The sequence below is a fragment of the Rhinichthys klamathensis genome, unplaced genomic scaffold, assembly GCF_029890125.1.
Source record: "Rhinichthys klamathensis goyatoka isolate OS25496 unplaced genomic scaffold, OSU_Roscu_1.1 h1tg000015l_1, whole genome shotgun sequence".
Classification (NCBI taxonomy): Eukaryota; Metazoa; Chordata; class Actinopteri; order Cypriniformes; family Leuciscidae; genus Rhinichthys; species Rhinichthys klamathensis.
In genome coordinates, this window is record NW_026606567.1 from 983,474 (window position 1) to 996,442 (window position 12,969).

General features: G+C 38.0%; 1 protein-coding gene across 10 annotated transcripts in view; it reads left to right on the top strand.

Moving 5' to 3' along the window:
- The window catches only part of spag9a (sperm associated antigen 9a), a 53,162-nt gene that overhangs the window by 21,481 nt on the left and 18,712 nt on the right, over positions 1 to 12,969 (top strand). For 6 of the 10 annotated variants that reach the window (XM_056272235.1, XM_056272237.1, XM_056272239.1 and 3 more), the window contains 16 exons: positions 1,814 to 1,904; positions 2,631 to 2,752; positions 2,983 to 2,994; positions 4,272 to 4,329; positions 4,421 to 4,573; positions 4,823 to 4,877; positions 5,657 to 5,787; positions 7,640 to 7,696; positions 7,811 to 7,975; positions 8,161 to 8,290; positions 9,138 to 9,227; positions 9,502 to 9,645; positions 10,591 to 10,762; positions 11,311 to 11,532; positions 12,296 to 12,479; positions 12,564 to 12,686. In XM_056272235.1, coding sequence (XP_056128210.1) covers positions 1,814 to 1,904; positions 2,631 to 2,752; positions 2,983 to 2,994; positions 4,272 to 4,329; positions 4,421 to 4,573; positions 4,823 to 4,877; positions 5,657 to 5,787; positions 7,640 to 7,696; positions 7,811 to 7,975; positions 8,161 to 8,290; positions 9,138 to 9,227; positions 9,502 to 9,645; positions 10,591 to 10,762; positions 11,311 to 11,532; positions 12,296 to 12,479; positions 12,564 to 12,686 — 1,909 coding nt within the window. Of the gene's footprint in view, positions 1 to 1,813; positions 1,905 to 2,630; positions 2,753 to 2,982; positions 2,995 to 4,079; positions 4,110 to 4,271; positions 4,330 to 4,420; positions 4,574 to 4,822; positions 4,878 to 5,656; positions 5,788 to 7,639; positions 7,697 to 7,810; positions 7,976 to 8,160; positions 8,291 to 9,137; positions 9,228 to 9,501; positions 9,646 to 10,590; positions 10,763 to 11,310; positions 11,533 to 12,295; positions 12,480 to 12,563; positions 12,687 to 12,969 lie in introns of all 10 variants that reach the window. The other 4 variants (XM_056272243.1, XM_056272238.1, XM_056272244.1 and 1 more) reach the window with 2 other exon arrangements.

Sequence of the window (12,969 nt, forward strand, 5' to 3'; positions counted from 1 at the left end):
TCCAGTTAGATTTTAACTACAAACACAAGGTTACCACCAAGTCACAGAGAAGTTAGCACACAGCAAACCTTCTTTTCATTCACGAAACACTATAACTGACACCACAAACACGATTAATTCAACAAGTGCTGGGACCAGAAGATGACAGTCTCTCAGAGGAAAGCCTCAGTCTCTCTCTTGGGTTGGAACTCTCTGGGTTCTTATATACACTGCTCCACTCACACCTTAACGAGCTGGAACACAAATCAGGTGGCACTCCCAAACCTGTGAAGTGGATAGTGGGAGGAGCAACAAGGAAAAATACAGAGAGACAACCACAACAACAGCAAATAAAACACATACGTGCCTTGGGACGTAACAGTGCCCCATACATGGAATCAGAGTGCCTACTGTATTCAGTAAATGGAAAATCTCTACAGCAAAAGGCCAACCACTACATGCATTCGGTTTGTTTCTACCATTTATTAGTAATGATTTACACAGTTTGTTTACTACTTACTATATACCTGAGCATTCAGTATTGTGCAATATAGCATATAGAAGGTGATGGACATTTTGGGGGGAAAGAAGTGCTGCATTTCATCATTGACGTGACTTTTCATGAAAATTCTATAATCCAAGATTAACGCCACCATATGACGTCATAATATGCAAATTAGATGGGAAAATGTAATCCCTACATAAACTTTGGGTCATCCTTTATATTTCTCTAATTTACAGAAAGTCTCTATCTTTTATCACTTTTAAGATACAGCCTTTTGAAATTAAGATGTCAAAATCGAACGTTTTAGGAAAAAACCTCTGGCGCCTAAAGGGTTAAATAACTCTTAAAATTACAGAAGGTTATGCAAAGGTTTGGGGTTTGTAAGATTTTTTGTTTCAGAAGATGTTCTTCTGCTCACCAAGGCTGCATTTATTTGATCAAATGTACAGTAAAAACAGTAATAATGTGAGATGTACCATTTAAAATGACTGTTTTCTAGTTTAATCTGTTTTAAAATGTAATTTATTCCTGTGATGCAAAGCTGAATTTTCAGCATCATTACTCCAGTCTTCAGTGTCACATGATCCTCCAGAAATCATTATAATATGATGATTTGGTGTTCAAGAAACATTTCTTATCACGGAGTGTCTATTTACAATTTGTGCAAACAGCCTGCCTTGTGGTTGGGACAGACAAAAAAAAGGTGCCCGGCAGAAAGTTTTGACACAAATCGACCCATTTTCGAAATCCATCTTTTGCTGAACTCGCTCTACTCCCTTTTCCCATCACATATCACGACGGAAAGGCATTTATTTTCAATAAAAATGAAGAAAATATTCGAAAAGTTGTAATGAAGTGTCTAACGTGTTTTTAATAATCAAGTGTATATTGGTTAGGGTTAGGGATAGGTGTAGGCTTTATTGTCCCAATAAGCTAGCATCCATTTATTTACACTGTTATTATTGCATACAGTTTCATGTACAACATCACTGAGGTGCAAATAGTATCTGCCACTATTTACAAGTAAAATTGCTTTTTTCACTTAGAGTAAATAGAATCTATTGCTATTTTAACTGAAGTGTAAATAGCATACCGCTAAGAAAATGCTGCTTTTTTTTTCCACTTTGAGTCAATAGAATCTAAATTGCTATTTAAACTTAGTGTAAATAGCAGCTATCACTATTTGTACTCGGTGTAAATAGCATCTTAAACTCTAGCAACCATGTAATATGATACAAGCATGCTTACATATTGCAGATCACATGTTAAATGCATTGAGTCTCCAGAGCAAGACAGACAAATATGTAATTATTCATTCTGATTATTCAGGTCTGGCTGATAATGAGGAGAAGTCAGACGTTCAGGCCATTATTGAGTCCACCCCAGAGCTGGACATGGACCTCGGATATAAAGGTGCAAGGTAACCAACGTGCCCTAAAATCAAACACTGTGTCGGAAACCTTTGAATGTGTATATGATGGGCAAAAAATGCTGTTTAGGTAGGCAGTGTACTAGATAACGCATAGTAATGTGCATTACGTAATCATATTATGGCATACATAGCTCTAGAGGTAAGGGAATATTCTAAAATAATATTATAAATGTGTTTTTAAAAGAAAAGGAAGGTGTATGTTATGGTAACGCTTCCTTTTACAGTACAGTACTTACGTGTACTTACAGTGTACTTACCTATAAAGTACTGGCTAATATAAGGCAAGTACATGGGTTAGGGGTAGGTTCAGGGTTAGTACCTAGTTATTACCCAGTAATTATAATTACTATAATAAGTACATAGTAAGTACATGGGTAGTTGAACGCACATTACTGCTTTAAACACTTGCGAAAAATAACTTCTCAGTAAAAAAGCAAAGCCTGGAAGAGAGCGAGCCCCAGCCAGGTCAGATAAAGAAACTCAAAAGTAACGTAACACATTCCACAAGTACTTTTTAAAGGGAGTAACGCAATATTGTAATGCATTACATTTAAAAGTCACTTTTCCAACAATGGAGATTGCACCTTAAAACCTCAGCTCAATAGGATTCTCTAAACTGAACTGAGTGACTGCTGTGTTGTTACCCTCTCAGAATAAATCCAATGCTGGCATATATTTGAATGATGTAACATGCCTGTTGCTGATGTGTTGAAGTACCCCGACCCGAGGGATTGAGAACATGGCATTTGACCGCAACACGGACTCTCTCTTTGAAGAAGTGTCGTCAGCAGGCACAGGTTTGATTGGAGACGTGGATGAAGGAGCAGATCTGTTAGGTGCGTTTATTGCGGCTCATTTTCAGATATTATGAAGAGTATTACACAAACATATGACATTTTTACCTGAGCTTGATTTTTATAAACATTAAATGTGTGTCATTTTCCATCCTTATGAGATGAGCTCTGAGATATAGTGGCACAGTCCCATGATGCTCTGTTTTGCATGTTGAACTGACCCAAATTTCTCTCTCCATGCCCTGTTGTCCTGCTCTTCCCTCTAACCGCAGTGGAGTACTCCGGTGTGTATGACATCCTTGCTTCTTTATGTCAGAGAATCAGCATCCTCTGTTTCACCTAGCATCTTAATCTTCCATTCATACTTCTTCATACTTTCCACTTTAACTAAAGCATACAGCAAATAAATAGTGCCAGCCATATGGGTTTGGACTAAAGCAGCAATATATGAAAATTATTACCTACTGTCCTTATTTTTAACTACATGTAGCACATAATATAGTTCTAGTGTTATTCCCAAGGCCACACAGAATCTGCCGACGTTTTCACATTTTCTGCTGTAATTATTATAGAAATCTGCAAAGTTCTGCGTATTGACATGGTATTAGAATCTGTTAAACAGGGCTATATATATATACAGTATATATATATATATATATAGCCCTGTTTAACAGACTTTAATCACGTCAATACGCAGAACTTTGCAGATTTCTATATTATAATAACTGTTTTCTATATATGAATATACAGTTTAAATTTTTCAGCATCATTACTCCAGTCTTCAGTGTCACATGATCCTTCAGAAATCATTCTAATATGTTGATTTGATACTCAAGAAACATTTATTACTATTATTTTTTATTTATTACTACTGTTTTTTATTTATTACTACTGTTTTTTTTGGGGTCTATAAAACATACATTTTTTTCAGGATTCTATGATGAATAAAAAAAGTTAAAAAAAAAACCCATTAATTTAGTCGTAAAGGCTTTGGAACTTAGAAATCTTGAGCATCCCCAAAATCATTTTTAAAGCTAAAAACAAAACAAAAACTAAATTTTAATATCCCAAGTTTTTGTTAAACCCTTTTCACAAAGTGAAGCCTGGTCTCCCACACTACACTCTTTGTTTGTCGCTGTCTTGTTGGACAAATCAGCCGTAATATCAAATAATCTTGGCATGGATTCAGTGTGGGCCTGGTTAAATAGCTCATCTAAATGTGGTCGAATAGTCGTGCTGATCTGTCAGTGGACTCTCCACTCTTTCCAGCATCTCTCTTGGTTTTTCTGTGACCTGTTAACTCTCACCTCACAGCTGTCCATTCCTGTTTCACTCTCCATGTGTCTGTCTCTCTGTCGAACACATGCAGTGCATGCGCTTTCACATCAGAGTCTTTCCGGTAAGACCATTCATATGGCCGGTCCAAACCTAAAAACACAGGGCACATAAAACTCATCTCAAACGTTTAGAATTTTTGAACAGTGTGTTTTTTATTGGATCATTGCAGTTGTCATCAATTTGCCTTGGTTTTACTCTAATCATTTTGTGTTGTATTTTGCAGGCATGAGTCGTGAGGTGGAGAATCTTATTCAGGAAAATGTGCAATTGCTTGAGACAAAGTGAGTCCATTTTTAGTTGCTTTTTACAGTTTATTTGCTGTTTGATGTGGCTTTGTTGTTGACACCATATTGTTTGTGTTTGTGTGCACAGAAATGCATTGAACGTGGTGAAGAATGATCTGATCGCTCGTGTGGACGAGCTGTCCTGTGAGAGAGAGGTTCTTCAAGGGGAGCTGGATGCGGTTTTGCTGGCCAAAACCAAACTAGAGGAGAAAAACAAGGAGCTGGAGGAGGAACTCAAAAAGTGAGTCATTTTTGTGTCCAAATAAAAAGCCAAAGGGGTGCGTTTATATGCAGTTTTCAGGGTGTAGTTATCATGCAGTAGTAGAATAAATGAAACATGGCTTATTCGGGTTAGCAGCCACAGGCAATGTTTATCACATTAATGTGCGACTTTTTCATAACATGCTGCTTGGATATGTAATTAAATGTTTAACTAGACTGTACAATTGCACTGAAAATGAGAGACTCATAAGAATATTTTATTATACAGAGTGAAAGCGGAGACAGAGGTGGCCAAACAGAACAATAATAAAGACGAAGATGAGGTGAGTGGTATTATTTAAATATTATTACGTACGACAATTATACACTACCTTTTGGGGTTACCACTAAGTTTGGGGTCAGTGACAGTTTTATTTTGCAAAGAAATTAATAGTTTTATTCAGCAAGGATGCATTAAAATTATCAACAGGGACAGTAAAGACATTCATAATGTTACAAATGATTTCTATCTTTCTCTTCATCAAAGAATCCTGAAAAAATGTATCACGGTTTCCACTAAAATATTAAGCAGCACAACTGTTTTCAACATTGATAATAATAATAGTTAGGGTCTTTAGCATCAAATCAGCAGCATATTAGAATAAGTTCTGAAGGATCATGTGACACCGAAGGAGTATTAATGCTGAAAATACAGCTTTACCATTACAGGAATTTTTTTTCTTAAAGTATATTAAAACAGAAATTTTCACAATATTACTGTTTTTACTGTATTTTTGATTTTTGAGTGTAAGAGAGTTCTTTCAAAAACATTAATAAATCTTACTGACCCCAAACTTTTGAACAGTTGTGTATATTTCAGGTCTTCTGAAACCATATGATAGTTTTGTGTAAATTATATCTTGTTTGTCACAGAAATTGTTGCCCTTGCTCTCCAATGCATAATATTCATTCTACATTTTAGCTGACTTGTTCCATTGCTAGTTTAGTTTGGCATATTATATTATTATATTTAAACCAACAAATGACAGCTAATACATGTTAAAATAATAATCGCTAGGCCCATATGTGTGTGTAATGTTCCTCTTTCATTGGGTTTCCGCAGAGCGATGTGCCCACAGCTCAGAGGAGAAGGTTCACGCGGGTGGAGATGGCTCGAGTCCTGATGGAGCGAAATCAGTACAAGGAGAGACTGATGGAGCTGCAGGAGGCCGTCCGGTGGACAGAAATGATCCGGTAAACATTTTACTGTAAAGAAAAGAGTCTTTAAATCTTTAAAGTGTCCCTATTATGCTTTTTTGGATATTACCTTACATGTAGTGTGTAATATAGATGTTTGTGAATGTAAAAGGTCTGCAAAGATCAAAGTGCACAACAAGTAAAGTTGTTGTCTCTTAAACGAAAGAACTGATTCTGAACTGCCTGAAATGAGTTGTCAGTAATTCCAGTCTTACCTGCACGAACCTACGTAGGTTTGTAGAAAATCAGAGCAGTGCAGACCAATCGCAACAGACTGGGCAACAGATCTGACCAATAAGAGCAGAGTAGACCAATCACAACAGACTGGGCAACAGATCTGACCAATAAGAGCAGAGTAGACCAATCACAACAGACTGGGCAACTGGGCTGCGTTCAGCCCCGACAAAACGTTGCACAACATTTTTTAAACAGAAACGGTGATGCGTTGAACACACTGTTCTGATGACGCAAGAGTTGCAACTATGGCAGCTGAGAAGGCCATTCTTTGTGTTCTTTGTGAAGAATTTTCGGAGCCTGATGAAGTCGGTATAAATCTGTGTTTAATACTACAAAATATGCCCGATGTTACAGTTACTGCACTTGCCGCCCAGAACACAAGAGAACATCCCAATCGAGGGAAGGGATTTGTGGAAACTGAAATGGAAGCACACGTCTTACCTAATTCAGACTAAAACATCTATTTATCCTCACATACTGACTTTGTTGTTCATACTGTTTTAATACCCTGTATTTTCTTTCTCATTTTTAGGAAAAGCACTTAATTACCATTGTTTATTTCTATACCAAATGTCATACACTTGCAATGAAGCTAAAAATATAAACAACTACATCATTATGTTGATATCCTATATTTTTACAATAAAACTTATGACAAACTGTCTTCTAATATCCTCAGTTGTTGCGTATACCGAGCTGCATCGAACACATTTGTAAATAACTTTCCTTGAACCCATTGTGCGAGTTCACTTTAATACCGCGTGCGTTATATACATGTTGCTGCTGATTGGACTGCAGTTCTGACACACCCACCAAACAAGAGAAAACGCATCTCAAACCCCGTTCCACACCAGTGCACGCCGTTTCCAGGAAACATGACGTTCAACCCGGAAACCGTAGCAAAACGTTGCGCACCGTTTTGAACTTGAACGTGCCCCAGATCTGACCAATCAGAGCGGAGTAGACCAATCTCAACAGACTGAGCCATCTGACCAATCAGAGCAGAGTAGACCAATCACAACAGACTGGGCAACAGGGGCACGTTCAGGTTCAAAACGGTGCGCAACGTTTTGCTACTGTTTCTGGGTCACAACAGACTGAGCAACAGACCAGTCTGAATCCTTTATCAAACCATTTCCAACACTGTGAGAAAAGAGGTGATGCTGCAATGTATATTAGGAAAAATGTAAGTGTTTTTTTTACCTTGTTGTTGCAGACCTCCACAACAAAATTAGAAACCTTTAAAATTGCATAATAGGGGGAACTCTATTGTCCAAAGTTAAACATAAAAGCTCTTTTCCTGTCCTTCTTAATTTTTTTTTTTTGTTTTGTCCAAAATTATAATATATTTGTTAGCACAGCAGCCAAGCAAATTAAATGCTACTTAAGATGCTAGTGTGTTGTAGTCAAACGGTTTGTTTATTTCTGATGTCTTTAATGTCTGACCAGACCATCTTTTTTACGCTCAGCTTGAGCTCTGTTCTCATATACTAATTGTCCAAGAAAGTAGGCCAGTTTTTCTGGCTCATGAGCAAAAACCCCACACCGCCACATGGAGACACGTGTCTGGTTGCTCACGGCTCTCCTACAGTGATGTCTTGTTTTTCCACAGAGCTTCAAGGGAAAACTCTGAAGTTGCAGAGAAGAAGAGGTCAAGCATCAGGCAATTGTAAGACCTTTTATCTTAACTGCTCCTGAAAATTCGTCCTCATGCATGCTAGTTATAAAGATCACAAATGTGAGCTCGGCCTGTTCCCATCCATCTCTCCGTGTCCTGTTCCAGCTTCAGTCGCCTGTTCAGTTCCTCCAGTTCCTCAACATCCAGCAACACAGCGAGAGGTTTACCATCCAACGTCAAGTACAACCCACCCAGCATCATGAAAAAGAGCAACACCTTCTCCCAGTTCCCCAGAGAAAAGTCCAAAGCATTCGACTTCCTTAAAGAAGAGTAACTTCTACCTATGTTTTACCTTGTCAAACATATTAAAAATGTTATGCCTGTTGAGAACCATTTAGATCTATAAACCTCATATGAAGATGTTCCTGTCTGGCATCTCTCAGCACATCAAACTCAATTCATCATGCTCTGATCCTCTCCTCCCTTGTTGTTGTTTTCTCTGTTTTTCTCATTAGGGTGGACTCGAGTGGTTCTATGTCCCGCCGGGAGCAGAAGCGGGCTCAGTACCAGCATGTGAGAGCCCACATGCAGAAAGAGGATGGCAGGGTGATCGCACATGGCTGGAGTCTCCCGGGCAAATGCAAGGCAAGAGTTATACGAGTCTTGATAGTATATTGTCACAAAAAAGCAGTGACTATTTTATTTTATGATTTTTTTATTTGATTAAATTACATATTTTCTACTTATTTTTTTTAATAAAATATCTATAATTGTACTGTTATCTTGTTCTTAAAGGGGTCCTATTATTCTCATTTACACGTTCATAATTTCGTTTATGGGGTCTACTAGATTGGAATACGTTTACATCATTTAATGTATTTTTCTTATAATTTACATTTGTCTTATAATTTATAATTGCAGCTACTAGAGTTGTCAAAAAGTACTGACATTTAAAAAATGTGACAATACCAGCATTTTCCTCTAGGATTTTGAGCGCTGTTGAACAGATTCTTAAACACCTCTGATTGGCCATTGTGTTGACGCGCTCAACAAATATGTCTGTGATTGGCTACAATGATCAACAATGACATCTTTGACTCTCTTCACCAAGCGCATACACAGATACACACGGGAGCGTTTAAAGTTCAAACGCTCCCGTGTTTTTTAAGCGATGATCATTGTAGCCAATCACAGACATATATGTTGAGCGTCTCAACACAATGGCCAATCAGAGGTGTTTAAGAATCAGCAGCGTTCAACAGCGCTCAAAATGCCAGAGGGAAATGCTGGTATCGACATATTTTTCAAATTTCAGTACTAACTTGGTACCAAAGTCTATACTTTTGACAACTCTAGCAGCACTTTTTTAATGTTATGTTTTATTTAGTTTTTATCTTGCTCTTAAGTACTATTTAAAAGCACTGCAATATTTGATTTGATTAATTCCATATTTTCTACATCTATAATTGTGCTGCTATCCTTTTCTGTATAGGTTGCCAATGGTGGCCATGCAGAGAACAAAATAAACCTACCTGTTCCTGTGTGTCTCAAGCCCCTGGAGCAGAAAGATGCTTCTATGAAGGTGAGGACTAGAAGGAAGGTCATTTAGTGAGGAAAGATGAAGTATGAATGGATTGAAAATCATAATTACCTGAAATATGAAAATAATTCAAATCAGACCACACTGCTTTTTCAGTCTTTCAGCCATTTTGCTTCAGTAGTTTTGTCTTTTGAGAAAAATATAAGTGCACCTACATGTATGAAGACTTATTCAGGTTCACCAGACCTTACTTTGCTGAAATGAACTCCTGCTGTCAGCCTCTAATAGATTTATTTTCCTGATTTCCCCTGTGTAGCTCTTGTGTGCAGCTGGAGTGAACCTTTCAGGTGGACGGTCATGTGAGGGAGGCACTGGCGTTTCTGGTGAAGAGTCTATGGTGGAAACTGACGCCTCCAAAGGCTCTCAGAGCAGCCTAGATCAGCTGGAGCAGGAACCTAAAGTAAAATATTTCAATTAACTTTTAAAGGGGCCTTATCATGGAAAACATGGACTTGTTTGAAGTGAAAGAGCTTGATGTAGAAATTAGACAAAGCTCACTCAGAAATCATCATGGTCATGGCATCAAAAGTATGAGCTCATTAGCATATGGCCGTTCATTTTTACATAACCTGTTTGGTATCTAGACTCTTGGTGAGGGTATTGTTACTTATTTGAAATGCGAAGAGGCTAGCCAATCATGATAAACATCATTTACATATACGCCTTATTTAGCCCCGCCCCTTTTCAGCGTTGCGCTCGTGGTGTTCGGTCTTCTGGTTTGTATTTCCACAGCATGAAGGTAAGATCTTACGGATTTATGAATGAACCGCTCGTTTAAAAATCTTCCCGGGTCAACTGGCATTTGTTATGACATCCGCTTCAAACATTACAGTGTTCATGATAACTTTCGTTTACTCTCAATAAGTAAATCTACTTCACCAGATAATTGCTCTTTGACAGCGATGCCCTAGAAATATACAGGGCTACCGCAAAAACAGAAGTTCGAAGATAAAACTCTAAAGATGGCTGTTGCGCTCTTGTTTCTCTGGTGCATAAGGTCTATAGAAGCCCTATACATAAGAAAGGCAGAGTGGCACAAACCTATAAATCAGAGATTTCATGCTTAAAACAATAACAAAATATCTGCCAGTGGGGTAAAAAAAATAAACATGATATAAAGGGATAGCAAACTTATTGTGCTTAGCCCATTGGCAGACATTTTTGCCCGTTTTAAGCGTAAAGTCACTTATATTTTTCAGAAAACAACACTCGTTTTGCTTTTTAAGTCACTTTTTCATGATTTAAGGATGTTTAAATGTTTGTACTTCAGGGGGGAATCTGTTTTTGCAGTCTAATATTTTTACAGTATTAGTTCTCAATGCAGTGCTATTCTGTGTGTTGACAGGAGCAGGAACGGGAGCAGACGGTGCATGTGGAGATGTCCAGTCGTGTTTGGATCTGTACGAGCACTCACTCCTCCACAAAGGTGATGGTCATAGATGTGACGCGGCCCGACGACCTGCTGGACAGCTTCTACGTCTGTAACTCATGTGTGCTGTGTATCGCCAGTGTACCAGGTCAGAATTGTACACAACACATCATCTTTTGTACACTTTTGTCGTCATATTTCTTTCAATCATAGGCATAAATAGTTGATCATTTATATATTGATAAACAAATACAAAATGTAAATGGTATTGTTATACTAGGGCTGCGTGATTTTATAAATTATATTATTATTTAAGACATCTAGGCAAAAAAAAACCCAAAGAGAACACACTCTGATACGAGTAGAAATAGGTACTTTTTAAGCGTGACTTCTTTACAGGAAATCAACTTAGACCTTTTTCAGTATTCAAACTTAAAGAGAGTGCATTGAGTTTGTACCTTTACTTTGAAATTGGGCTCAAAACTCATTTTAGTCTACAAAACACTAATTATTGAGCTATAAATCTGCGTGTCTAGTTTTGTAATAGACATTTTGTTTTAATAATTCAATAATTGTCAGATGAAAAAGGGAGTGGAGAAATAATTCACATAATTCACACAATTAAATGGCAATTAACAGTGCCATTTAAATATGAATAAAAAGCAATAATGTTGTTTATTGTAATATGATTCCCAGGAGTCTTGGAGACAGACTATCCCGCAGGGGAGGAGATTCCTCAGGATTTGGAGGTGGGACCAGACTTTTTATTGGCCAGTAGCAGCTCTCAGGGCAGTGAGGGTGTGTTGAGTGATGTGTCAGCGGTGGGCTGCAGCGTGGAAGAGTCCAGCTCAGGATCTCAGACGGGCAGCACAGGAGTCAACGAACAGTCAGCAGAACAGAGTCCTGCCAAAGGAAGTGGTAGGAAGAACCGTTTGTATCTCAGTGTAGAATTGATGTCATTTTGGCAACTTTAATAGAACCACTAGTTCAGACTCTAAATTGTTGGTTGGATGAGCTATTTGAAGCTTAAGAGGAAAGTCCTGGCTTACCCAGCACTTGGAAATAGTGATTTTTAAAATACTACTTCATAAAGCTTCGAAACATTTATAAATCTTTTGTTTTGAATCAGTGGTTCAGAGCTCGTTTCAGATTTGCCAAGTCACGTGATTTCAGCAAACAAGGCTTCATACCGTTTGGATGGAACCTTGATTTCGAAACATTTAAGAATTCAGAAGGTTTGTGGCGAAGATTTCGTGAACCCATGAACAAGTTTCTAATGGTTAACTGATCTCGGGTCAGTTTTGTAATGTAGGTTAATGTTTTTATTAATTTAATGAATTTCAATACTTATGTGTTTATAATACAAAAAGGATAATGATATGTATTGGTTCTACACAAAAGAAGCACTACAAATAATACAAGAACGCAAATCTTACTAAAACTTCATATTTAATGATATTTAATTATTTGTAGATTACATTTAATAGATTGCACTTTCATGAAACATGTGCAATTAGTTTGTAAGAGGTGTTTGTGCTGAATTTTTGATGCATGTACAATGTCCGTTGCATTGACCAGCCAGCCTGTGGTGTTTCGAGCTCTTCAAAACAGCAAATCATTTTGTCAGAGTTTCAAAAAGCTTTGTATGTCCCATCACTACTAGTAAGTCTCTCTGTTGTAGATCTCTCCAGAGCCCCCAGTGAAGACGGGGTCCCTGCAGCAGAGGAGGCTATGGAGGCCACTGAGGAAGACCAGGAGAGCCCAGGACAGGACACCAGTCAGCCAGGAATCTACACCGAGCATGTGTTTACAGACCCACTCGGAACAGAGTCTTCTGGGGAGTCAGCAGGCAACGATAACCAAAGGTGAGTCAGACCCGGTGTCTTATCGTTGTTGATTTACAACCAGATTTTGGATGGGAACTCATCCTTGGTTGGGTTCCTCTACAGGGAGTCAGATCAAGACAGGGACGATGCGGTCTCAGCTGGTGGAAAAGTGGATCAGGCAAAAGAAGAGACCCAGCGGATGAGCAGCGCATTGCCCACCATGTGGCTGGGGGCTCAGAATGGCTGGTGAGATGCACGCAACACAAAAAACAGCATCTCGCCACAAGCACCATATACATTTCCATTATGGCAAGCAACAGACTTTATTAAACACCAAAATAATAAAGATTTGAAACTCTCAATACTGAAACTTTTCAAAAAATGTCAAAAGTTTAAATATCTAGAGAGAAATAATTTAAAATGAATAGGGTAGGCAAAATTAGTTTTATATAGGAGTTTATATACAAGTATGAGTTTGTATGAGTATATACAATACTGTTCAAAAGTTTGGGGTCAGTAAGTTTGTTTA